The sequence below is a fragment of the Terrapene carolina genome, unplaced genomic scaffold, assembly GCF_002925995.2.
Source record: "Terrapene carolina triunguis isolate 2854851 unplaced genomic scaffold, T_m_triunguis-2.0 Scaffold58, whole genome shotgun sequence".
In the NCBI taxonomy this organism is placed as follows: domain Eukaryota; kingdom Metazoa; phylum Chordata; order Testudines; family Emydidae; genus Terrapene; species Terrapene triunguis.
The window spans coordinates 108,800,355-108,828,152 of record NW_020664409.1 but is presented as its reverse complement, the minus strand read 5'-3'; the positions used below and the strand labels follow the sequence as shown (position 1 = coordinate 108,828,152).

Here is a 27,798-nt window from a genome sequence, read left to right as displayed (position 1 = left end):
AACCACTATATCTGGCCTCTCCCCAACAGCATCCTCTGAGCTGGCTTGTGTAGATCCATGGCTGAGAACCTAATTTTTCAGATTGGAGTGCGGTGGTCTTCTTGATCACAGGATGCAACAGCTTGGTAACTCCAGTTCCCTTTTTCTCCAAAAAGCTGGGTCAGGGGGGACAGAAGTGAGCAGGATATGTCTCTCTCACTCCCACCGCCATGCAATGGGACATCATAGACCAGCCAATGCTGAGCTTTCCCCTGAAGCCTTTGGCCAGCCAGCATCCTGGCTGGGTTCCCGCTGAATTAATCCCTGCTCCTTGTTCCCCCCAAGACAACCCCAATCCTCTTGGCCCTTCTGCCACCATATTTGCTCCCAGTGTCCTTTCGTTGCTCCCAGTTCCAGAGCAGGAAGACTCAACATACTGGCGATGGCTCCTCGTCATCCTCTCGCCACTAAAGTGTCGTGTTGACTTTGTTCCCCACCCTCCCCACCCATTCCCCCTTCTTTTACTTTTACAGGCTCATGTCCTCTTTGGGCCTACCCAGGGAAGATCGCGTTGTTCTGTACCTACTGCTACTAAGTTCTATAAAGTAATATTCCCCCTCTCTGCTGAGAACAATACAAAAGTTACTTCTTTTTACCAAAGGTTTCAAAAGAAACCAAACACTCTTCCTCACTCGCTTTCAATCGAATTTAATCATCTTTTAAAATTTTGTTTGTTTTGTTTTTCCAGAAAAAAAAAGTCCCTTTTTTCCTTTCTGCTCAGACCTCTGTCTGCAGGTCAATAATGTCTTGTCCCACCAGAGGGATGGTGGCACCTGTTTTCTCCCACTCTACAGTTTTTAGTTCTAAGGGAGATTGTGGTAAAGGTTCCATGTCCTTTTTAACCCATGATGGTGGCGAGTGGACCTTCCTGATTCCTTCCCAGGGTCTCTTGTTTGGTGTCTGCTGTTTTTCTTGCTACAAAGCAAAGGAAAGAAAGACAGAGAAAGAGGAAAAAAAGAAAGTTACTGACAGTCCTGCAAACACTACCCTTCACACACTAGATTTCTTCTTCTGTCTTTTTTAAAGATAGGGCTAGGCGAAGATTTTCTATCACAATTCTTTCTTGAAAGAAAATTAGTTTTTCAAATAAACAAGAGTTTGTTTTGTGCAAAATGGCTGCTTGCCATGGAAAATTTCAGTTTTTCCACAAAATACTGAACACCAAAATATTTTCGTTTTCAGATGAATATTTTCAGTATTTGAATTTCCACCAAAAAAAAATCAAACATTTCCATGGAAAATTTAGAAGAAAATTATTGAGTTTTATTTTTCATAGAAATTTTTGCATAAAAATCATTTTTTCACCAGCTTTATTTAAAGGACCACAGTCCATCTCTATATATCTAGAACTAAATCCACACCCATTAAACATCTCATAAATGTAATTGCTTCTTTTACTGATGATACCTGTGATGATTAAAGGCTCAATTCTGCAAAACTGAAATCAATAGTAGTTTTTCCACTGACTCCAAATGATGCTTTTGGGGCTTGTTCCACCACTATGTCAGTGCAACTTTCCGCCAGTGTGACACCATTGCAATCGACCCATGAATGGCATTTTGAAGTTTCTGCAAACATATTGTGGAATGCTCTAGTATATTTTATAGAGGTTGCCAGGGGTTTCATAATCTGTGGTGTGTTCTCATTTTCATAGATTCATAGACTCTAGGACTGGAAGGGACCTCGAGAGGTCATCGAGTCCAGTCCCCTGCCCTCATGGCAGGACCAAATACTGTCTAGACCATCCCTGATAGACATTATTCTCATGTGTGAATGAAATCACATGCATAGATAATATTTTCAATTGGCGTTTCATGAAGCTTCCCCCCCTTTTCCCTTTTTAACAGGGATGCTTTTCACGCTTTATGAGCCGTACAAAGCACCCAAACATTAGAATAAAATGGGTTCTCCCAGACACAATAGCAGCATGAAGTTCTCTGCAAACCACCTGCCACGGAAAAGGGTTTGGTCTGGAAGAGATGTCGACAAAAAGAAAAGACGATTCAGGTTATGAGGAGGAAGAAAAATAGGGGAGAAGGCAAAAAGATGTACATGCAGGTCACATGCACCCAGATCCACCCTATAGTCCTTGTGTGGTTATTCAGAGGTATTGATTGGAAGAATCATATCCACACACTGAACTGTGGTGTTTTAGTGTATTTCCTGCGCATGACATTGTGGGGAGAGCCACAAATCAAAAGCTTAGAGCTCTGTCTATCTAAGCTAGCCACTTACATATAGAAATTATTCCTATATGTAACACAGAGTTTATCAATGAGTTGGTCAATAGCTTTGGCATGAAAAGTACCATATAAATGAACGATGATAGGCCAGGGTATTTAAAAATGGGTGCCCAATGTTAGGCTCCTAAGATCATATTTTGGCACCTCAATAAGTGGCTTGATTTTCAAAAGTGCTGAGTACCCAATAGCGCCCAATGACTTCAGCTGTTTGACAAAGCTGAACATTTTTGTGAACTTGTTTCGATTTCAATGAAAATTTGTTTGAAAGCAATTGAATCCTTTTGAATCAAAGCCTTTTGATTTGTTCCGAAATTAATTTTCATTTCTAAATTTTACTTTATTTCTTATAAAAGTATAAAAAGGGTTGACATCAAAGCTGAATGTTTCAACTTTAGAGAAACAAAATGGGTCAACTGACCCAAAACAGTTTTTTTTTCCAGATTTTTTTTTCATCAAACAATGTAAAACGTTGAGTGTTTTCCCCAATTTGGGCTGAAATATTTTTTAAATCTCAAAATGTTTCATGGGACGGAAAATCCATTTCCCAGCCAGCTCTACTGCTGCTTCCTCTTCAACTGCGTGTAATATAACCTACCAGGCTCACTGCAGCCCAGATCCCCGGGCTGGGGAGACTGTGCACAACCAAAGAAAGGTAGGCAGCGTTGATGCTCTTGGCCCATCGTTAAGGAAGGAAAGGGAGTCTAGAATACCAAGCAGCAAACCCTGATGTGCCAGCACTAAGCGGCACACCAGCAATAAGGAGCCAGGGCTCTGACGGAGCAATGGGAACCCTCTCCTCATCGTTTTGGTTAGTATTTCATCTACCTGCCTAGCTTGGTGATGCCGCACCTGTTCCCAGCAAGCTGTCTGGTTTTCACTATGTTGCACAGCTGTGTTTGACAGAAGCACTAACAGCGCAAGGCCCAAATTTTCCAGGGTGCCCTCCGATTTCGGGGGCTTCAGTTTCATGGGTGCCCAACCTCAGACACCCTGGGCCTGAGTTTAAGTGCGGAGCACTTGCAGGCCCCCCTTGACTTCAACTGAAAATATTTGGATCCAGTCTACATGCCCCAATGTTACACAGGAAGTCAATGGCTCAGCCAGAATTAGTACCCAGAATCCTCTGGGCTACTGCACCTTTGCTCCACCTACTCGATAACTCAGCTTCTTCTCTTTAAAAAAGGCACCTGCTGTATGATAGGTTGGGGGAGAATAGGCAGGGGGTGCACCCCGAACTTCTGAAAACCATGTAAGGTCTGTTGTTGATGACAGTCCAGGGATGGTATATGGGTATCAGGGTAGCTGATGGAAGGTATACAGGATGGTGGGTAGCAGATGAGCTACGTGGGGTGCGGGGTTGCTGATGGATGGTATATGGGACATTGGACTGCTTAGAGATATTTTACGACTGAATTAATTAAGTTTCTCTGCAATTTTCATAACAGAATTTATTGTAGCAATTATTACACTTTATGTAGCGTTCCCTGTAAAAGACACTCTAATTTTCCTTTTAACCGTTGCTAATTATCGTTTCATCAAAGCCTTTAAAAAGTGCAGAGAGCATTACACATGTAATGCCGCAGGGACGACCTGCCTGGGAGTGGGGGGCCCCTGCTGAGGGACTCACAGTGATTAGAACTGGGTTCCTAGGAGCAGAATCTCTATTTTCCAAATTCAACCCAGAGATTGGCCTTGTAGCCCTGAATGCTCAGCCCACAACCGCGCACTCTGTTCTGGCTGAATTTTCCCACCCTGAAGCAACATCTCCAGCTACCAAGCCAGCTAACAACAAAAAAGGTAGCCAGCAAATGAGTGAATTAGCTCTGACATGCACTGGGATATGCCAGGCGGACACATGGCCTAGACTACTAATTACCTACAACAGTATGTTCTTTGGGAAGATCTGAAAAGCCTTTTGAAAGCTCAGGCTGGCAGTGGGGAGAAGGGAGAGAGGGGAGTTTCTCCAGAAGAGCCTTTGATGAGCCTCGGAACCATATGGTACATTTCTGATGGTGCAAACCTCCAGCTGAGAGCCATATTTCTAGCAGAGGATATAGAGACACAAAGCAGAGCTCCTCAACCTTGTCCATAACAGGATTCCCCCATCCAGACCCTTGCCCCTTGCAGACTGGAGGTGTGATTTACAATCATTTCTTCCTGCCACTCTGGGATATGTCAATGAAAGCACCAGTGAAACTGGTACAGTCTCCTGGTGATTGAGCAGGAGGAACTGGTTGCAAAGTGACTGGATCAAGCCATGTCTGGAGAAGACCACAAGAGGCCAGGGCATAGCCAACTCAGGAACAGCTGAAATTTTTCAGATGAATTATTCACTTGTCATAATACACAGATTCAGCTTAACCAAAACCGCTTGTGAATTTGGGTCAAATTCAGTGAATAGTTTTGGCCAAAAAGAGACAAAATTAACACAAAACATTCTGTTTCAACACTTTCTAAGCTACATAGTTCAACTTTTGGTTTCATAATGATGTTTCATTTCAAAATTTTGCTAGATTATTTGCAAAAGCAACTAAACAAAAAAGGATACCCCTCCCCCCCCCCCCCACCCCCCACCCCCAAAAATAAGCCAAATGAAAAATAAATACATAAAAACTCATTTCAGGTTTAACAAAACTTTTCATTCAATCGGAAACAAATTCTTCCCCCCTCCTCCAATTTTTCTGGTTTGGCCACTGAATCAAAAAAATTAATTTTTCACTCAGCTCTACTTAAGAACACCCTCTGTCAAGAATCATAGAATATCAGGGTTGGAAGAGACCTGAGGAGGTCATCTAGTCCAACCCCCTGCTCAAAGCAAGACCAATCCCCAGACAGCTTTTTACCCCAGATCCCTAAATGGCCCCCTGCAGGATTGAACTCATAACCTGGGGTTTAGCAGACCAATGCTCAAACCACTGAGCTATCCCTCCCCCTTGGGGTCCTACTAGGGGGGTCAAGGCTAGAGCTGGGCAAAGCTTTTATGCCTGGTTTCAGAATTTGTTTCTGTGATGGGGTGCCTGCCCCACACTGGGCTCCAAGGGGTTCGTAGAGCCTTAGAGAGACGGCGCAAGAGGCATTCAATCAGAGAAGGGCTCAGAGGAACAGCCAATCAGGGCCTGGCAGGCCCATATAAAAAGAGCTGCAGGGCATAGCAGCTCCAGTTGCTTCCTGGAGCTCAAGGAGGGAGGACCGGTTGCCTTGCAGGAGGAGGAGGAAAGCTAGCCCCTTGGAAAGAGCCGTGCTGGGCAGGATCAGGGGAGGGAGCTCCTGGCTGACTGCTAAAACTGGCATGCTGAAGCCCTGAGATAAGGGCAGAGAAGGTGCTGGGTCTGCGGGGAAGCAGCCCAGGGAAAGGTACGGAGAGGTTGGAGGGGATGCATCACATGGCTGCCATCTACAGGTTCCCTGGGCTGGGACCTGGAGTAGTGTGGGGGGGAGCAGGTCCCCCTCTCACCTCCACTCGCCACTGAGAAAGTGGCTGGAGCGTCGCACTGCGGTACATTCCCCCGGAAGGGGGGAGCACAGAGTGTGGCACAGCCGGAGGGCTGTGTCCTGAAGAGGATGCCGTGGTCCTTAGAACGACACGGGTCCAGGAGCAGAAGTGACGGTGGCGAGACATCACCAGAAGAGGGCGCACGGGCTAGCAGAGCCAATCCCCGGGACAGCCGCAGTGGCGAGTCACGCCCCGTCACAGTTACAAACATAAAACTTGACCCAGGCTTGCAGAAAGTTCACAAGCAGTACATATATGTCTCCGAGAGCCAGACCAGGCTTCAGAATGAGAGTAGGGCTGGGTTTTGAGGTGAGCTTGGGGTTGGATATCGGGATGAGCGAAAGGCCAGAAATTGGGGCAAGAGGAGGACAGGTTTTGGGATGAGCCTGGTGCTGAATTCTGGGGCCTCTACATGTATATCTACACAGTGTTTTGAAGCCTGCAGAAGCGAGCCTCCCAGTCCAGGTGGACAGACTCAGCTTACTAGTGGAGCCTGAGCTAGCGTTCTAAAAAGAGCTGTGTAGACAGTGCTTCGAAGTTTTGCTTGAGCTGGGCTAGGCTTCATAGCCTGAGCTCCAGTCCGAACTCCACTTCAAAGCACTGTCTATACAGCTCTTTTTAGTGCACTAGAGCGAGTCCTGCTAGCTCAAGTCTGTCGACCCAGGCTCGGAGGCTCGCTTCTGCAGGCTCCAACACACCGTGTAGACGTACCCTAAGGCTGGGTCTACACTACAGCGGGGGTCCGACCTAAGATACGCAACTTCAGCTACGTGAATACCGTAGCTGAAGTTGCGTATTTTAGGTCGGCTTACCTGGCGGTGAGGACGCGGGAAAGTCGACCGCTGCCGCCGACTCCGCTGCCGCCTCTTGCCGAGGTGGATTTCCGGAGTTGACGGCAGAGCGTTCAGGGATCGATTTTACCGCGTCTTCACTAGACGCGGTAAGTCGATCCCCGATAGACCGATTGCTACCCGCCGGATCGGCGGGTAGTGAAGACATGCCCTTAGTGTCTGTCAGCCCATTTCTGGCTCTGGCAGGAAACGTGGCCAGCTTAGACTTTATGATGGAGTGGCCCTTTGAACATTGGACTTTGTTCAAATCCAAAACTCTGACCAAGGCCCAGGGGGGCTCACACCCCTTGAGAGCTAAAATAAAAGGTGTGCAAGACCCCCCTTGCACAAGGAATCCACGGCATTTTACACAGCTCCTTTGGGAATCGCATTTGCTGGTCTCGACAAAAGTAAAGAACGAGCTGCAAAACTAGACACTGAGAGAGAGAAGACTTTTGTGTGACTCAAACCCTCCCAATGGTGCCGGATCAAAGAACGCCCAGGGAGAGGAACTGCAGGAGAATCACTTTCATGGCTTTCAAAGCAGGCGCTGAGCAAGGAGACCCTTACCTTGAAACCTGTACAGGCTCATCTTTTATACTGTGCTCTTGCAGAGTGCGTCGGCTTCCGACAACACCCAGTAAAAGCCTCACGTAGAACCTCTGACTAAGTTACTAGGGGGAGCAGCTTACAGAGTGGCTCTATGTGGCTCTCTACCATCCCTGCTTTAACGTTCCCAGCTCTTGGCTGGAGAGAGACAGAGCTTGGGGGAGGGGTTGTCCTCTATCTGGCCCATAGTCAGTAATCATCAGGTACTGATTAGCATTTGAATAGAGAAATGCGTTAGCAACAAGGTTTCCAGCGGCTTAACTTGGTTTTTTTTTAGCAGACAGGATCTGGGCAACAATTCGTATCAGCCAAAGAATGACCCAACGGGAGGGACGCAGAGTGACGCTGGCTATTCAGTAGGTGGAACTCGATCTTCTGAGCCAGTAATAAACCAACCCCCCAGCATGGTACAGCCGGAGCAGGACAAAGTGATCTTAAATGGCCCTAGAGGGACACTGTAGGATCCCTTTGGCTGGGAGTGAGGGCAAGCTGGCTGAGTCTTCACCCAGATCGGAGGGGGGAAGACTGACGCAATTGGGGGAAGGTGATATCAGCTGCCTCTGTTAAGGGAATGTGCCCATTTTTTGCAAGCCAAGGGCCGGTTGGATGCCCAGATGGCAGCAGTGGCCAAGAGTGCTTTTAATCGTTTGTGTTTGCTCGGGAGACTGCCACCGCTTCCCTTTGCTCGCAGGGAGCGTGTTACACCTTCACTCTGTGACCTGCGCTCTCTTGGTTGCAACCTATGACTCCTTAAATGAGTTGGGTCCTGGTTACTTCAGAGAACACCCTTCCCCACTGCTAGCATGACAGGCAGCATCCTCTCAGCATCCTCTGAGCTAAAATTCTCCCCAGTTTACTCATGAAGGGATTGAAGGCAGATGCTTTTTGGAGATGAGATTAATAGATTTGAAGGCCAGAAGGGCCATTATGGTCATCTAGTCTGACCTCCTGGATAACACAGGCCAGAGAACCTCATCCAGGGATTCCTGCATCCAGCCCAATAACTTCTGGATCTTTTAGTGACATGTTCAATCTTGATTTGAAGACTCCAAGAGAGGGTGAATTTACCACATCCCTTGGCAAGCTGTTCCAAGAGTTAATTACTCTCTGTGTTAAAAATCTGGATCCTTACTTCAACTTGAACTTTGCTGACTCCAAATTCCAGCCACGACGTCTTGTTATGTCTTTGTCTGCTAGATTTAAGAGCCCTCTAGTAGTATACTTTATCATCTCTTTGGCAGTGAAATTTACATCCCTGATTGGTTCATCAGAGCCCAGACATGTAAGACCCATTTATTTTAGCCGCAGTACTTGGGCGGAAGTAATGGGAAATCCTTGCTTTAAATACAGATGGAGTTTGGAGAGCGTTGTCCTTATGTTTTGAAAATTAGTCCTATTGGGTGATGTAGTTTCTATCATAAACTGCTGGACATGTGCCCACTGCACTGGCTGGGCAGGTTTTCATAAACTGAAATAAACAGATGAAGAGGTACATAGATAATTATAATATACCGCAGGGGACGATCCCACCTTGGTCTTGAACTAGGCAATTTAATTGGTCTCTGAGACACAGGATTAATTTAGTATTAGCAATGCTCTGTGGGAGGCATAGAAATAATTGCGGTTAATGCTGCTACTACAAACTGGACTTTCCTATCCCGACTAGTCAGGGTTAGATTATCTATATAAATGCCTTTGGCTTTTGGCCCACATTTGAAGAAGCGCGACAGCTTGTCTCTCTCACCAACAGAAGTGGGTTCTATAAAAGATATTACCCCACCCACCGTGTCTTCAGGTTTCAGATACATTCTCCATTTCAGGAGCTATTCCCTTGCTCCTCCCTATCCCACAGCAGAGCCTCTGGCACCAAATCTCGTTAACTCCAATGTTCATTAGGAACCTGATCCACGGCCCTTTGAATACAATGGGAATACACTGATTTCAATGGTCTTTGACTCAGGCTCCAGGGCCCAAATTCAGCAAGGTTTTCAGATACATGCCCAGCTGTAAGTACCCACTTAAGTACCCATGGGACAACTCACTGAAAGCACTTGGGCCCAGATCCCCACAGGCATCAGTGGAATCAATAGGAATTAGGAGCCTAAACACCTTTGAAGGCCTGGGCCTTTGTGCCCCAGGGCCTGCTGATGTGCTGAAAAGATTCAGTACCCTGCTGAAATCAGGGCTAAGGAGAGCACTTCCTCCTCCTCCTTCAAATTCCTCCTTAAAAGTCTGCTTTGCCACGATGCCTACAAAAAACCCGACTACGGTTAGGCTGCTGGTGTGTGTAGGACAGGCTGGGCATAAGTAACTAGACATAAGTCAGACCTCATTTCTTAGTTGGCATGACTGGGAAGGTGCATGGAAGGTTAACAGTATGCTGGTGTCAGGGTATCTGTGCTAGCTACGATAAGTAGGAATGCCCTGGTGCTAGGAACGATGGAGAAGATAAAGGTGAACTGTACAGATCAGGTTCTACACATGAACAGCACATGGACAGAGCATGCTGTACAGGTTCCTGAAAATAACCCAGCCAATCATGAAGCACAATGCAATATAGAGTTAAAAATGCATGTACTAGGGTTACTACACAGGTACATAATGTAAAGTTTTGCTGTGTACCGTGGATGTGTGGTACCCCCTATACCCACCGCCTCTAAGCTTGAGTCTGAGCTTTGCTGTGTGCCAAATAAAGGAGCCTACGTGACGAGACTGGAGTTGAACTGAGTCCTTGGGGAACTGAGTAGAAGAGGTCCCGGGGGAAACCCCACAGTGTTCTGAGCCCACTGCTGATCATGCTGACCAATACTGTCACACGGTTTCCTTCTACACGCCCGTCAGTCTACCTGGATCCATCTGTTGTCTCTTGTCTTATTCTGAGATTGTAAGCAACTCGGGGCAGGGACTGTCTTTCTGGCCTGTGTTCACCCAGCACCTCGCCCAACGGGGGCCTGGTCCACGACTGCAATCAGAAAATAATTAATAATAACAATAAATCACACTAATTTCCCTCTCCGTCTCTTTACATCTGAATGTTAATAACCTGGTGAGCCCATGGAAAGTAGGGCATAAGAATGCTGACACTTTAGTAGATCATGATGGTGGCATGTGATTTATTGGACAATATCCTCAGCGAGTATAAATTGATTTATACCAACTGAGGATCTGGCCCTTTATTTGTAGCTGAGAAATTGTGTCGAACAGTCAGAAGAGGATACAAGCAGTCAGGACTCTCAAGTCCTATTCCAAGTCACCCCGAGCGACAGACTTCCTCAACTGTGAGAAGAGTGTAGCAATAATACTTATCTTCTCATAGGAACACCATACTGGGAGAGAGCTCCTAAGTCATCATGTCTAGTCCAATGCTATCATGGGCAACTCCGTCATAGAAACCCATTAATAAACTTATCAAGGATGTGTTGAAGGATTAAAGAGTACAAATTGCTTTAAGGGTACCTAGAGAAAAGTATCCCATGAAATGCAGAGGATTCCTGTTACTCAACTGTAGCTCTTTTCTGAAGGTATTTGGAGAAGAGTGTTTTAATACTAAATATGAACAACTTACAAACAGTAACCACTTGTGATGGCTGCATTCCCAGGACACCTTCCCAAGCCCCACCTGTGAGACCCAAAGCCAGTTCCTCCCAGCTCTTTCTGCAGAACGGATAGTGGTTGCAAAATGGTTCATTTGAGAGAATCCAGCCAGATGCGATGACGGGCTAATCATTTTCAGACCGGTACGAAGTGGCTCAATGGAACACAAGGGGGACTGTCACTCGAATTCACAACAACAGAGCAAGCACCAATTCTAGACTTCATCAAAGGCATTTTCTCTCAAGTAGATATTTGCCCTGAATTTCAGCTGCAAGTTTCTGATCTGAGGGAGGGGGAGTGCCGGGAGGAGTCGTGGAAGGATTAGGAGAAGCTTCATAACTAGGAGATGAAACCTGGCAATGAAACATGCTGCCTGGAGGGGTTGGAAAATTGTCATTGCTGGAGATAGTCAAGGCAAGACTAGACAGCCATCAATTGGAGGGGTGCTTAGGGAGAATGAAATCAAAATTTTAGCAACGCAGGTTGATGAGCAAGAAGACCCACTAGCTGTCCCTTCTCCTCCATGGTACTATGGAGGTTACGAGGCATTCCAGGATGCTCGTGATCTCGTTTGTGTCCAAAAGCTGAGGAGTTTTCTACCGGTGAGGGAATGTGTTTGGAGTCATGCGTCATGGCGGGGTTGGGACTTGTCTGCAAAGCTCTCTGATGCAAAGCAGAAAGGCAGACTTACGCTAACGTTAGTTTTATCACTTCCACCAGAAGAAACACTCCACCGTTTTATAACCTAAACACACACAGAAAAGAAACGGGGGGGTTTAACGAAGGTATCCGTGGTATCTAAAGGTTGCCTTCTCTGATATGGGGTCCACCTTGTAGGGCAGATGGCAGCCAGTGCAAGGAATGACAGGAAAGGGGTGCAGGAGGGAAGTGATAGTTTTTCTTATTAGCTTAGGACTTTGCATAACCAAACCCCACTATTGACCACTGAATACCAATGCTTAGAAGGCTCCTTATTTAATGCACCTAAGGTAAGAAAGGTCATGGCCAGAAAGTGAATCAGGCTGCTCTGTGTGAATATTTAAATTATACATCTCCTCAGTCTAACTCCAGCACCTGCTGAAAGCTGTTACCATCCGAAAGCCCTTTGGTGCGGTATCTGGAACCAAGTCTCCTAACATTAGGCTACCAAATAAGCTCAGCTACTTCTCTGAAATATCTCAACAACCTGAGTTTGTAAAGCTGGCCTAGGAATGTTACATGGAGAGGCTTTCTTGCCATATTTAGGCTCTTCTGCTCCCAGTCCTGGGCCAAACCCGGGAAATACAGAGGAGCATAGCAAGTGAAGGGTAGTACTGACTGTCCATCTCAAGTAATGATCCATTTGGAGTCTGGGCAAAAAATAGGGCTGGTTCTTGTATAAGCTGTTTCCCACCCTGAGGGTCCTAGTCATTCTGAACAGCCAGTCCCCACAAGCAGACCCCTTGCAGTAAACCACAAGCACAGTAAAACTAGGGATTGCATGGAGAAAAACCCTGACTCCCAACACCATCGACTGCACGATCCCAGCCCAGATCCCAGTGTTACATCTGGGCCCTGTGTTTATAATGGAACCAACCAAAACCTCTCACCCTATCACACTCTGAACCATGGGGCTCTACCTAAATCCTAACAAAAGCCCCAGCAGTCACTCAGTGGTTGGTCCTTTTGGCCATGCTACAGATGGCCATGAATGCCAACTCTGCCTTCTCTTGAAGATGGATGGGGGAAATTCCAACCAACAGAGAGAAATCCCACTTTGGGGCAATCCCTAAGAGTCTCACAGAGAACAGCCCTGAGCCAGGCTGCCCACCACTCTGCAGCTGCTACTTATTTTCCCTCTCTGCTGGACTAGATTAAATTCCTTGCCAGCCATTTGGCACCAGCCCAGCAGGCATGGAGGGGCTCGGACAGCAGAAAGATGGCCCTTTGGCCAGCCTGCTTTTCCTTACTGCTGCAGCAAAAGTTCTTTGCCACTATGGTTCTTTCATGCTGGACCCGATTTGGCCACAGTGCACGCCTCCCCATACTAGTGCAACATGTGCCTTCCCTGTGGTGGACTCACTCCTTGGAGGGGACGTCCCTACAGGGGCCACCTCACAGACTGGATGGCTTAGAACTTTACATCGATACATACGCTGGAGCTGACAGACGCAGTATAATTCAGTGTCATGCACACAATTGCACAGGACCAGAAGCAGCCTATGGGCCTTTCTTGTTTCCAGATCCTATTCTTTTCCTCTCCGTGGCTGTCATAACTATGAAGGGAAGGGTAACAGCTCTCTGTGTACAGAGACTCCAAATCCTTTTACCTGTAAAGGGTTAAGAAGCTCGGGTAACCTGGCTGACACCTGACCCAAGGACCAATAAGGAGACAAGATACTTTCAAATCTTGGGGGGGGAAAGGCTTTTGTGTGTGCTCTTTGTTTTAAGGGGTAGTTCGCTCTTGGGACTGAGAGGGACCAGACATCAATCCAGGTTCTCCCCATCTTTCTAAACAAGTCTCTCCTATTTCAAACTAGTAAGTAAAAAGACAGCAAGGCGTCTTAGATTTACTTTGTTTTCTCAACTTGTAAATGTACCTTTTTACCAGAGTGTGTATCTTTGTTTGCTGTACTTTGAACCTAAGACAGAGGGGGGTCCTCTGAGCTCTTTAAGTTTGATTATCCTGTAAAGTTATTCTCCATACTGATTTTACAGAGATGATTTTTACCTTTTTCTTTAATTAAAAGCCTTCTTTTTTAAGAACCAGATTGATTTCTCCTTGTTTTAAGATCCAAGGGGGTTTGGATCTGTATTCACCAGGAGTTGGTGAAAGGAGGGTGGAAGGAAGGAGGGGGGATGGTTAACTTCTCCTTGTTTTAAGATCCAAGGGGGTTTGGATCTGTGTTCACCAGGGAATTGGTGAAAGGTTTCTCAAGGCTTCCCAGGGAGGGAATTCTTGTGATGGTGGCAGCGGACCAAAGCTAAGCTGGTAGATAAGCTTAGAAGTTTTCATGCAGGCCCCTACATTTGAACCCTAAAGTTCAAAGTGGGGATCCAGCCTTGACAGTGGCGTTCCCCTGTATTCTTCCCACATCGCCTCCCTGCCACTGAAGGTCGCTCAGAAAAAGTTCCTAACTGTGAGAACAGTAGGACAGTGGAACAGATGCCTAGGGTGGGCGTGGAAGCTCTTTCATTGGAGGTTTTCAAAAGGAGGCTGGCTAGCCATCTGTCTGGGATGGTTTAAACCAGGGATCAGCAACCTCTGGCACGCAGCCCATCAGGGAACTCTGCTGGGGAGCCGGGATGGTTTGTTTACCTGGAGCCTCTGCAGGTTCGGCCGATCGCGGCTCCCACTGGCTGCGGTTCGCTGTTCCAGACCAATGGGGGCTGCGGGAAGCAGTGTGGGCCGAGGGATGTGCTGGCCGCCACTTCCCACAGCCCCCATTGGCCTGGAACAGCGAACCGCGGCCAGTGGGAGCTGCGATCGGCCAAACCTTCGGACGCTGCAGGTAAACAAACCGTCCCGGCCCGCCTGATTTCCCTGACTGGCCGCATGCCAAAGGTTGCCGATCCCTGGTTTAGACACAACAAATCCTGCATCTTGGCAGGGCGTTAGACTAGATGACCCTTGCGGTCCTTTCTAACCCTATGATTCTAAGCCACCACACAACAGGTCACTGCCACAAGTGCTTTTAATGGAACCCCTGTCCTGAGGTCTGACTCCTTCAGCAGCATCCTTCTCCTTTCCCAGACCATCTGAAGGCGCCGTTGCCTCCACGGCATAAATCCCACTTCCCTGACAGTCCAAACGTCACAACTTATGCTCTCCACTCCTGCCTTGGATTTGAGACCAGCTCCCATAGACAGTAACGGGATCTGACTCATCTCCACTGCACCCCCCTCTGCTCCCCAGTCCACACCATAAAGGTGCTAAAGTTTCCATTTACTAGGTGCTGAGAAGATGGACACCACAGACACAGGCTGAACCGCACAGCCTCACAAGACACGAGGAATAGAGCTCAGAAGTGTATGTATCAGCACTACACACACACACACACACAGATATTGAGAGTGGATGACACTGAAGTGCAGGGTTCTGGTAAGAGCCCCTATATTTTCCTCCATCCCCATGCTCATCATGGTTCTTGGAGCGGGAAGCCGTCAGCTCCAAAGGGTGAGTGACTGACCTTGCTCTCCGTTGTCGGAGACTCCTTCTCCTTCTCCGCATGCTGCAGCTTCCTGTTCAGGTCCTGGAACATGTCCTGGTGACGCTTTCTCGTGTGCATGATTTTCTGAAGCAAAGACGTGTGCGACAGGTCAGCAAACCTTTCTCCCCTTAAGATTCATGGCATTAGAGTCTACCCTGCCCTCGCCAACTAGGAAACTGCCAAAGTGGGCACCTAGGTTCAAGTTAGGTGCCCAAATACCTTTGAGGATCTTGGCCCTAGATACTAGAAATCTAGTTCTCGCTACAGGCAGGAAAATTCCAGCCTACACCAAACTAGCTGAGTCTTGGCTAGTTACAGGATTTGTGACAAACCTGAATCTCAGCCTGAAAGCTCTCCAAGGGTTGCAAAGCTTTTGAAGAAGTGTGAGGCCTGAGTTCGAATCTAGTCCAACATGTGAGTTTCAGAATTTGGAGCCACACAGTGTCCCTATTTCATACTGAGCCCAGGGTCCTAAATTTTGGAGCAAACCTAGGAGCCCAGGCTTCAAGCAAACTCCCTTCTTCCCCATGCAGTCCCAGGAGTGATGGCTGATTTTGGAATGAAGCAGTAGCTTTGAAGAGGAAAGATGGTTTGATGCCTTCACCACCCAACCATCCTTCCCCTTCAAAGTGACAGCTTCATTGCACTGCAATAGGACTGAGGAGACCTGCGTTCAGTTCCCAGCTCTGCCAGAGATTTCCTGTGTGAAGCCTGGCTTCCTCTTTAAAGCACCTGCTTCCCCCTTCTGTGCCTCAGATCTCCCCATCTGGAAGACGTGGATACTTCCTCATCTCCGAGGGGCGTGGGGAGGCTCCTTAATCTTGTGAGGAGCTCCCATGCCAGGATGATGGGGACCATCTGAGCAGATTTCATGTTTGGGGGCAGTTCTACACATACAGTGCTGCACTGGTGAGCGTCTCCTGTTGGCATAGTTACTCCACCTCCGCGAGAGGCAGGAAACTCTCCTGGCGACATAACACTGTCTACACCGGGGTGAGGTCGGTATAACTACGCCGCTCAGGGGGTGGATTTTTCACACCCCTCAGCAATGTAGCTATACCGATATAAGTCTGTAGTACAGACCTGGCCTAAGACTCAGGACCTCTGACCCCTCTCACACTGGCTGGAAAGTGGCCCAGACTCCTGATGCTGGTATATTGTAGTACAGCTTTCTATCGGCATCTCACTGACAGATGGAATTGTTTACAGGCCTTGTGCAAACTGACTTAAAATCCTCATTTACAAACATTTACTCAGCAGTTGCTGCTCAATAAATGAAGCCATACCAAATAAGTGTAAATCCCACGTTTGTTTAGATACACAGGGCGAACCTCCCTGTTCAGCCAGGCTGGCTGAAGCCGCCTGTCCGCTTCTAGCCCTTTCCCTGGTTCTTTGGCGAAGGCAGTAGGGGAGCGCCCGCTGGGAAAAGCAGAGCCTGGTCCTCTCCCCCACCTCACCCCTCCATAAAAGGACTTAAAGGAGGAACCGCTCACCTCAAAATCTAGCTCTGCGTACCGGGATTTCCGTCTCTGCAGATTCAAAGGGAAAGAAAGATTGGTAAGTGATGATACAGGTTGATCACACCCCTGCATAGCGGCTAGAGACAGAGAGACAGCCCCTGCCTCCTTCCCCACCCTGCTCCATGCAGCTCTGGCTCTGATACAAAGGGTGATAGAAGCAACCTCGGTCACTGCCCCAGGGGAGAGAACCTGTGTGTGAGCTCTGGGAGCACCAGAGACCAAAGCCTGAAGGACGCATAGGAGAGGTTGAGAGACACATCCTATAACAGGGGACAAAGGAGACAGATGCCGCAAGACTGTCAGAACTGGGGCCAAGTATAAGAACCAAGAGGGACTAAACGTCTGCTAAGGCGGAACCCGGCTGGGTGGGAATTCTATACTTGGGAGAGTTGTTACAAGATGAAATGAGCTGCCAAAGTACAGCAGTCAGAAGAAGCAGCAGGAAAAAAAAAGAAAGGAAATCCAGCACTCATGTATGCCCTCTGCAATGCCACCGACATCAATAGGGTTGCAGGGGATGTCTGTGAGGGAGAATTGCGCACATAGAGCTTAACTCTGCAATCACTGGAATTCTCCTGTAGCTTCCCGTCCCTGTATTTACCTATCTCTTCCCAGAAGGGTTGAAAGCATCAAAGCCAACCAGAAAGTTTAGCCACATGCCTCCCATTAAAATGAATGGGAGTGGTCTGGCTAACACCTCATGAATAATCTTTGAATACTGTCAATACATCCAGTTTCCATAGGGCTGATGGGAGATAAAGAGAACCTTGCAGCCTGCATCCGCTGGATTTAAAAAAAAGGGACTAAGAAACTCTTTGGCTCCTTCCCATCCTAAAATCTTTGATCAAAATACCCAGGGCTGGAACTAGGAGGGAGGGAAAGCTTCAAAAACAGATTGGACATTGATATGGAAAAGAGACGGCATCTGCAGTGTAACTCCCTAGGATGAAAACTACAAGGGTTCTTAATCCTCAAGATTCAAACTGTAACTTGATATCACTAGCGGAGGTCATGAGGAAATTTCCCCTCCCATTAAAGAGGTATTGAAACTGCACAGCTGGGTACATTCAAGGCAGGGTTCTACTCTTGGAACATCTGGCATAGGCCACTGTAGGAGAGAAGGCATCAACATAGAAGGAAAAGCGTGGCATGAACAATGTGACAACTGGGATGTTCTTATGGATGAAAGCGGCCGCAGGTTGCCTGCTTACCTCCAAGGAGCTCATGGAGAGGGTGGAGACTGTCTCGCTCTTGGGCACCATGCCCAAGTTCCCTGAGTCGCCCGGGTCGCACAGGCTGTTGGGGATCTGCGACTCACTGCAGATGTTCTGCTGCTGCTGCTGCTGCTGCAGCATGGGGGAGCCCTGCACCTCGGTGCATGTCATAGCCATGGGCTCCCTGGGCGGGCTCTTGACGATGAAGCCCGGGTCAGTTGCCATGCTGAGGTGGATGAGCCGGGTTTGGGGCATCTGGTCTATGTTGATGCTGTATTTGCCATCGTCCTTGGGTGGCTTGGCCCGCAGGGTGGAGGAACTGTTGCTGGGCAAGATGACGTAGCTGGTGTCCAGGGATTGCTCCTGCGCCCGGGAGAGCTCAGAGTCCAGCTTCTTGAAGATGTCCCCATCGCAGATGTAGATAGACTTGGGCGGCTGGTTCTTCTCCTTCTTCAGAGTGAGCGTGTGGTTGCTGAACTCATTCAGGTTGATGGCCCCCAGGTAGTGCGGGGAGCCCTGGAGGTGCATCTTAGAGACGTTGGCTGGAAGACTGTTAAAGTTCGAGGACCCCTTCTGGTGATGGAGCTTCAGCTTCTCCTCATCCTGCAGCGACGGGCGCTTCAGCGTGCCCGTGATGGCCGAGGTCCTGCATGTGGTGATGTCTTTATTCAGCACTGCGGGCGACAGAGAAGCATCTTCAGCACCTCAGACTCACCTCACCTGAGCTCCACACACAACGTCAACCATCTCACCACAGTCAAACCCCCTTGGCATGTTCCCTCCACTCTCTCAGACAGAGGTTAAATGACAGATCAATGCTTCTGGCTCCTAGACCCCATGTCCGTGACATGCCCATGCTAGCGACTGGGCCAGTGCTTACATTGGGGGGTAATTATACCACAGGTTTTGAAGTTCTCACCCCCTGCCTCGAAGCCAAAAGGAGCTAAATGAGTGCTCATTATTCAAATAGGAAAGAACCTTAATCTGAGGGTGGGGCAATCATGCCAAGTCGGAGATATAAACAGGACACACACACAGAGAAACAAACACAGCTGTTCCTCATCTCGTTCAAATCTGCTTTGCTGCTCAGCTGGTTCTAGGCTGCAACAGAAATGTTAATAAGCTCGTGACATCAGCCTGGATGTCCTCAGAGGATAACGTCACAGGGTTCTGGGGTGGGCGGGGCTGAATGCTACTTACCCAGCATTTCAGCATGGAAAAGGGGAAACAATTCCAGCCAAAACCAACCAAAAAACCAGGCTCTTTTTACACATTTTTTTTTCCAATGCAGCAGACAGGAGAGGAGACAAAGCAGAGGCTTCGCTGTGACCTGGCACCATTCAGCCATTCCCATCAAGGTACTATATGGCACAGGTGGATTTCTGGTGCCAGGTAAAACATGGTGCTGCGGTTTCACTGCTCACTTGTGCCAGGCATGGTGAGTGCTGAACGAGCGTAGGTACCTCCAATGGGTGCAGGGCAGGCAGGGCAAAATCAAAGGGAAGCCAGGAGAAACAAACCAACCATAAACCATCTTTGAAAGCCAGACCCGCTGCACGGTGACAGTCTCAGTCATTATGGCTTTGCCAGAGAACAGCGCTAGGATATAACTTTGCTTTGGCCCCATGCATGGGCCAAATTCTGCCACTGACTCTAAGTGAAAATGCCACATGTTGGCTTGGACCCAGCCCATCCTTGTTAAGGTATCAGGATCGGTGCTTTATTAACAACGCCCTTTCAGCAAAAGCCACAGCCAGTGGGTTGTTGGGTGTTTTTTTTACACTGTGGCTTGTATTCAAGGAAGCACTTGGGACATGCTTTGTGCACGGGAGCTCGCTGCATGCTTTGGCTTCCCCAGGGGTGGCGTTTAGGTCCTGTCTCGAGGCTGTGGCGCACAACAAATTGGGATTATTTCATTTCTTGTCCGCTGGGGTTTGAAGACTTGTACAGCTGGCTGCTGGCAAAGAAAACCAGGCCAGGTTAGTGAGCAGAGGTGGAGATCAGGGGTCTTCTGTCCTGGAGTCACCTGACACCAAAAGGCTCCCTCCCATTGCTCGGGGAGACCCAATCCAGGAGCCAGAGACTCTACGGCAGCACAAGGCAATCTCCTGCACCGGAGGAGCCTGGCACTGATTTTCAGGACCTGATTCTCAAAAGCACACTATTGTGCACGCAAACTGGGCATGACCAGTGAGCACATGCCCAATTAGCCAGCTGTATGTGCAAATACCTGCCTTGTGTGCACATCTGAGGCCATCATGTGCGCACCTCGGGCACACTCTTGAGAGCATCCATTTTTGCACCTGCCTTTTTGAAAGTCAGGTCCTCAGCATCAGAAAGGAAGGGGAGAGAGAGCGGGAGAGAGCACGCTAGAAATACGGTGTGAGAGAGAGGAGAAAGAGACAGACCCTGAATAAGGTATAGACAGAAAGAGACTGTGGAATTAATATCATGAGGGTAAGGAGGATAGATAGATAGGTAGATAGATAGATAGATAGATAGATAGATAGAAGAGGAGGTGTATGGGGATAGATAGATAGATAGATAGATAGATAGATAGATAGATAGATAGATAGATAGATAGATGAGGGGGTGTATGGGGATAGATAGATAGATAGATAGATAGATAGATAGATAGATAGATAGAAGGGGTGGATGGGGATAGATAAATAGAGAGAGAGATGGGGGTGTATGAGGATAGATAGATAGAAGAGGAGGTGTATGGGGATAGATAGATAGATAGAGATGAGGGGGTGTATGGGGATAGATAGATAGATCGATAGATAGAAGAGGGGTGCATGGGGATAGATAGATAGAAGGGGGTGTATGGAGATAGATAGATAGATAGATAGATAGATAGATAGATAGATAGAAGGGGTGTATGGGGATAGATAGATAGATAGATAGATAGATAGATAGATAGAAGAGGGGTGTATGGAGATAGATAGATAGAAGAGGGGGTGTATGGGGATCGATAGATAGATAGATAGATAGATAGATAGATAGAAGAGGGGTGTATGGGGATAGATAGATAGAAGAGGGGGTGTATGGGGATCGATAGATAGATAGAAGAGGGGTGTATGGGGATAGATAGATAGATAGATAGATAGATAGATAGATAGATAGATAGATAGATAAAAGAGGGGTGTATGGAGATAGATAGAAGAATGGGTGTATAGGGATCGATAGATAGATAGATAGATTGAAGAGGGGTGTATGGGGATAGATAGATAGTTAGATAGATAGATTAGATAAAAGAGGGGTGTATGGAGATAGATAGATAGAAGAGGGGGTGTATGGGGATAGATAGATAGATAGATAGATAGATAGATAGATAGATAGATGTGGTGTATGGGGATAAATAGATAGATAGATAGATAGATAGATAGATAGATAGATAGAAGGGGTGGATGGAGATAGATAGATAGATAGATAGATAGATAGATAGATAGATAGATAGAAGAGGAGGTGTATGGGGATAGATAGATAGATAGATAGAAGGGGTGGATAGGGATAGATAGATAGATAGATAGATAGATAGATAGATAGATAGATAAAAGAGGGGTGTATGGAGATAGATAGATAGATAGATAGAAGAGGGGGTGTATGGGGATCGATAGATAGATAGATAGATAGATAAAAGAGGGGTGTATGGAGATAGATAGATAGAAGAGGGGGTGTATGGGGATAGATAGATAGATAGATAGATAGATAGATAGATAGATAGATAAACTCTTCTGTGATGCCCCCTAAATGAGCACACAGGATGCAAAGTCCATGGCAGCTAGAGGGAGATCCTGGTTTGGAAGATGTGAATTATACACAAGGGCCAAGTGAGCTGGGAAAACTCTTGCTTGGGAAAGGGGAGGCATCTGGGCGAGCCAATGAGAGTCGGAAATTCTGCAAAAGGTTTGATTAAAATCAGCCAGCTGGTCAGGCGTGCCAAGGGCAGGAGGGAACAGAACCTGCAAAGAGGAACAGGCAACACAGCAGACTCCGGACAGCACTTTCAGAGACAGCACAGTGGGCATGAGACAAACGGGAGCGACTGAGGAGGGGTTGTGGCAGCAGGGACTGCTGGCCCATGCAGATCTGCAGAGCTGCAATGAATGGTTGTGTGTGGGAGGGGGTGGGCCATGTCCTCAAGCACAGTCTGATCTATGACTGCCCAAGTGGTTGCTGGTATGGATGGACCCAGAGGGCAATTGTCCATTTATGGATTTGGGGGAGGATGCTCCAGATTTACACCCATTTCTCAGGACACCTGAGGGGTATGAGGCCAGCCCCAGAGATGACTCTATGAGCAAAGACAAAATCAGGACCCAGTAGTGAGAGATGGAGAAGATCATGGATCCCACCACCCCTGCCAGGCAGGGCATAGGCTCTGGATAAAAGGTGTTAAATCAAGGTGAGGCTTGACCTTAGCCAAGAGGCCAAGCAAGGCGTGGGTGAGGGAGGGGATAAGCAAAGCGAAGGGGCGGAGTTAGGAATTTTCTTGAGGTGGGGGCGGGAGTGAGGACAGCCCATACACATACACACAAGCCACTGAGGGGACGTAGACACAACACAAATAGTAAGGAAAAAAAAATGGCCAAGTTCAATCCCCAAACCAGGTCACTTGTTGATTTCTCACCTGTGATGTGCTCACCTGATCTACAAGCCATATCCACATCCTTCTCAAAATCGGTCTGAAAGACAGAGAAAGCAGAGGGCGTGGTCAACGGGGCGGGGGGGGGGGGAAGAGGAGAAGGGAAGGCAACCTGGAATCCAATGAACGTTTCTACTCATGGACCACACACAAAGCAATAAAAATCCAGACAGAATGGCGCGAACAAGGGCTTGGCTCAGCGCTTTGGAATCAGACTCTCTGCCTAATGGCCTTGAGATAGAAGACACAGCCCCTCCCAAACAGGAGCAGGGGATGCCTGAGCAGGGGATGCCAAAAGCAGCCAGATGCAGCCCTCCTCTCCCCTAAACTAGGCCCTGCCTTGAATCACTTGGTTGCCATCATCCCAGAGAATGGGAGAAATGGAGTCACACCAGAACATGGGCATCCATGTAATCGTGTTAATAGCGATGTGGAAAAGACAGGTGTTGGATAAATATTTCCATTCTAGATGTGCTAAGCAGCAGGATGATGTGCTGGTACCACAGGAGGATGTTGTGGTACTTTCCAGTCCATTAGTAATTAAGGAGGATGTTAAACAGCACCTACCAGGGATAGACATTTTGAAATCAGGAGGCCCAGCTAACCTGCACAACTAAAAGAGTTGTCTGAGGAGATCTCTAACCTGCTGATGTTAATTATTAATACATTTTGAAATGTTGGGGAAACACCAGAAGACTGGCAAGGTGCTAATGATATTGGCAAGAAGGATGACTTAGGTACCATAGGCTGGTTAGCCCGACATCAATCCCATGCAAAAGAATAGAAAAGCTGATGTGGGATTCGACTGATAACAAATTAAAGGCTAGGATTATAATTAATGCCAATCAACATGCTTTTATGGAAAATAGGTCTCGTCAAACAAACTTGATTTCATTCTTTGATGAGATGACAAGGTTGGTTGATAAAGGCAACAGCGTAGGTATAATAGACACAGACTTCTGTAAGGCATTTGACTTAGTATCTCTCAATGTTCTGATTCAAAAATGACCACTATACAATATCAGTACAGCCCACATTAACTGGATTAGGAACTGGCTAACTGACAGCTCTTTACAATTAGCTGTCAATGGGGAATCCTCGTTGAATGGGGGTGTTTCTAGTGGGATGCTGCAGGAATTGCTACTGGGGCCGATGCTATTCAATATTTTTATCAATGATCTGTAAGTAAATATAAAATCACTGCTGGTAAAATTTGCAGGTGATAGAAGATTGGTAGAGTGATAAATAATGACGAGGACACTACAGTCCGGCAGAGTGATCTGAATGGCTTGTGGAGCGGGGCCCCGTGAAACAAAATGTATTTTAATACAGTCACATGCAAAGTTCTCCATCTAGGAACAAGGCCTGCAGGTCATACCTACAGAATGGGGGAACTGTATTCTGGAAAGCAAAGACGCTGAAAAGGATCTAGGGGTGAGAGCGGACAAGCAGCTCAGCAGAAGCTCGCAGTGCGATGCTGTCGCAAAGAGGGCTCCTGCCATCCTTGGATGTCGAAATAGGGGAACAGTGACTAGGAGCAGGGAGGTGATTTCAGCTCTGTACACGACATTGGCAAGAGCAATACTGGAATACCGCAGCCAGTTCTCATGTCTGTATGTTAAAAAGGGCCCTGAAAAGTTGGAGAGAGCGCAGAAATGAACCACAAAAGTGATCGGAGGGCTGGCGAGGAGGGCTTATAATGAGAGACTTGACAAGCTCCATCTGTTCAACAGATCAAAAAGAAGGTAACTTGATGACAGCGTGCAAGTACCTTCACCAGGACAAAACACCGGGTCGCATGGAGCTCCTTCATCTAGCGGAGAAAGGCACCACAAGGACAAAAGGCTAGAAGCTGAAGCCAGAGAAATTCAAATTAGAAATAAGGTACAAATGTTTAACAGTGAGAGTGATTAGCCACTGGGACAAACTACCAAGGGAAGTGGTAGATTCTCTCTCTTGATGTCTTCAACTCAGGACTGGATGCCTTTCTGGAAGATCAGCTTTAGTTATTGGGCTCAATATGGGGCAAGCTGGGTGAAATTTTATGGCTTGTGCTATACAGGAGGTCAGACTAGATAATCTAATGGTCCCCTCTAGCCTTTAGCTCTATGAATCTATGTTGCATCTATGGGCCTGACTGGCTGGACACTCAGGCAGAAGGATAGAGGAAAGCCCCAACCGGCCTGTTTTGGAGCCTGGGAAAAATCTTGTAAACTGTGGGATTGACCTTCTTACCTAAAGCTTAGAAATCAGAGACAAGAAAGACCTCTTAGGTTAGGACATCCAGTCCATCGCGAAGGGGCCAATGCAGGATTGTTCCCTACAGCATCTTCTCCCAGGGCTTTATCTAGTCCAGTTTTAAAGGACTCACGTAACAGGATGACGTTTTCTATCTTTGCACAAAATGAGCTTAAAATGAGCACCCAGAAAGGAACGTTACTGAAATGGGGAAGAAAAGTACTTCGGAGAAAGAAAGTCTCCTCAGAAAGGATGTCTTGAAAATCATGACTACGATGTGACATGCTCTGAGCGAATAGGTATTAAACCGCTGTCTCCTACCACCATGCTGGACAGGACATGCAGCCTGTCAGAGGTAGAAAGGCCTGGGAAATTTCTTTTATGGGAAAGCAGGTGCATGTGGGGTTTGTCATCCTTAGACCGAAAGGATCTGGTTTATCTGAACAACAAAACAGCCCCAGTGCTTGCATAGGCCTGGGCGGGAGAGGGATGGGATCCTGATTGTTATGAAGGGAACTGGAGCTATAAATTGGTGAAACTGAGGCTCACCCAAGCTCCCGCATGATCCAATCATAGATTTAAAAGAAGGAGAGTGATGACAGCTAAGCTTAAGATGTTGAAACAGAGCCCTCTGTTCATTGGATCGAGGCTAAAAGCACCGAGTCCCTTGGCAAGCGAGCGGGTGGCACTTTATCCTACCATTAGCTGAGCATGTCCGTTCTGAAACGACCCTCCCGAGTCTCCGTTGCCCTCTTCTTGACGGTCCACTACTCGGCACTTCACTGCATCCTGGACCTGCCGGGGGAAACGGATTTGCACAAGACTGAGTCAGACAGAGGCACTGTTTAAAGCAAAGGAGCATACAGCCCTGCTGGGGATAGTCTGTAATGCTCACATGGGTTTGTTTAGGGCTTACACAATGACTTCAGAGGGGCTGAGAGGACACATATCTGACACACCAACACAGCAACTCCAGGTTCCTACATGCTTACAGGGTTATTACATGGGATAGCTTCCAAAGTAGTTAGTTGCTGGATTTGCCTAGGCAGGAATAACCATGAATTTATTCTGTAACCCATGATATTTACAAAGGACCCTGTTGCATAAATCATGACATAGGGATATATAATGTCAGATCAAGAGTCTATACTGTGTGCATATTGTGTGTCATCGAAAACTCACTGAAATCAATGGGAAAACTCCTAACGACCGCAATGAAAGGGCCTAAACGGATAATGAAATTAATGAAAAGACTCTGGGCTAGGCCAATCCCTGGTGCAATTCCACTGAATCTATCAGGCCCACTTAATTGAAAGGAATTATATCAAAGTAACATGCACATATATAAATAAAAAAGCTCCTTGTCAATGTTATTAATGACACCTCATTTTATTGCAATGGAAAGAACTTAAAAAAAAAGGAATGTAACTTTTCATCATGGATGGAGTTCACTGGTTTAAAGTAAAAAAAAGTTTCACTTTCTGCTCATAGTCAAGTTTAACTTATGGCTCCCATAAACTGGCACCATATATGCAGTGTTTGGGTTTCCAACACTGCTGGGGACTATTTCAATACAACCCTAGAAAACAGACTTGTTTTTTGTTGATATTGTCTTTAAACATGGATGAAAACTTTTCTGCAAATCCTAGGTTTTGTAGAACCTTTTTTTTTTAAAAAACAAAACCTAAATTTTGGACCAATGATAAACTAAACGAGGCTTGTCCCCAAAACTCTGCTCCACTGTACGTTTTCAGCGTGACGTCCACCTATCCATCCATCTGTCCAGGCACTTCTGTCACACTCATCACTGTGACGTCTGTGTAGCTGAATGTCATGGCCCACAGCTCAAGGGATCGGTGGAATCCCCAGAGAGACTGCAGGAAGGCTGCCATTCCCAATCTGGCCTCCGGTAGACGGGTCACACGCAGCCCTCTGGGCTGTGCAGTAGGAATCACTGGCGGGGCCCACCTCTCGTCTCAGGATGCAATGAACCATCACAATGACAAAGCCCTCCAGGGAGTCAAAGACAGCGAAGAGGATCTGGAAGAGCGCCGACCGCCGATCCGTGATTGCCAGAACCGCAGACATCCAGGTCAGCGCCAGCAGAGGTAGGACCACGCAGGAGCTCCAAAGGGACGCCCTGTCAGGGAAGAGAAAGCAAATCCGAGTTCAGCTTCATCCCCAGCCAGTTAAACATTGTGATCACTCGTGGGAGCCAATTCAGCCTCCTGATCCCAAAGGGTTGCTGAAGAATTTTTCTCAGTAACAGTGGACTCATTTTGGGTGATTTCTGAGCTCCCTCAGGGACGCAGGAGGCTGCTTTGCTCATCACATTCATGCTCTGAGAGCAGGCGGCAGACACTTCGAGGGGACTATGGCTCAGTGGTGCAAGCATGCACAGAAATTCGGGGTGGGAAGGAAGGAGGCAGGCATATCATGTCCCCCTCATGCCCCTCCCACTCCACACTGTTAATCACACCAGTGGTATTGTCCAAGGAGCGGAGAGAAGATGCGGCCACTGTATGTTGCAAGAGGGGAGTGGAACATCTACAGGAGAAGCCAGGTTGCCTTGATGGCCATCAACACTTAGCTAATGGCTACTGGTGCCTGGACTGTCACGGCACTCAGTAAATCAGTATCACGTGGGGTTTTATTTGGAGGGTTCGGGTGGCTAAGCTGACAAGGACAGATTTGAGCCTGGACAGTAAGCTCCTGGAAGCACTTCTTGCCCTCCATCAAATGTTCCCCACATACAAATAGCCAGATAACTAAGGAGGCTGCTGGCACCTGAATCCTGTTATCTGTTAACGAGGGGCTACTGGGTACAGATGGGACCTTGCTAAATAAACACCCTGGAAAACTGGAACCAGTTCTATCTGATGAACCTTAAGCTATTCTTGCAAGTGAAAGTAGTACTGGCTTGATGGCTCGTAGGATTCAAGTCATCTGTTTAGTCGTGGCAGGGATACTGTACATCACAGTCATCTGGAAGGTGAGCATCCCTGCACTACCCCAACCAGGAGCTCCAGGTCTGAACTGGCCAGACCACCTCTAGAAATGAGAAGGCATTTCCGTCTCCATGGACCATGCTTGACCTCTTTGCCACCAAGGGAGCCAAATCAGTGCAGACTGTGGCAATACATAGGAAATGGACTCAACTTTAATTCTAAACATTTGGGG

At 47.4% G+C, this 27,798-nt stretch overlaps 1 protein-coding gene across 1 annotated transcript in view; it reads right to left on the bottom strand.

Annotated features, from left to right (window-relative positions):
• Positions 1-500: 500 nt before the first annotated feature.
• ADGRB1 (adhesion G protein-coupled receptor B1) overlaps positions 501-27,798 on the bottom strand; it is a 279,184-nt gene continuing 251,886 nt past the window's right edge. The window contains exons 26-32 of the mRNA XM_024214406.2: positions 26,587-26,758; positions 25,318-25,413; positions 22,366-22,420; positions 17,730-18,406; positions 16,492-16,527; positions 14,978-15,082; positions 501-954 (exon numbers count right to left, since the gene is read on the bottom strand). Of these exons, the coding sequence (XP_024070174.1) occupies positions 757-954; positions 14,978-15,082; positions 16,492-16,527; positions 17,730-18,406; positions 22,366-22,420; positions 25,318-25,413; positions 26,587-26,758 (1,339 nt within the window). The 3' untranslated portion in view covers positions 501-756. The remainder of the gene's footprint in view (positions 955-14,977; positions 15,083-16,491; positions 16,528-17,729; positions 18,407-22,365; positions 22,421-25,317; positions 25,414-26,586; positions 26,759-27,798) is intronic.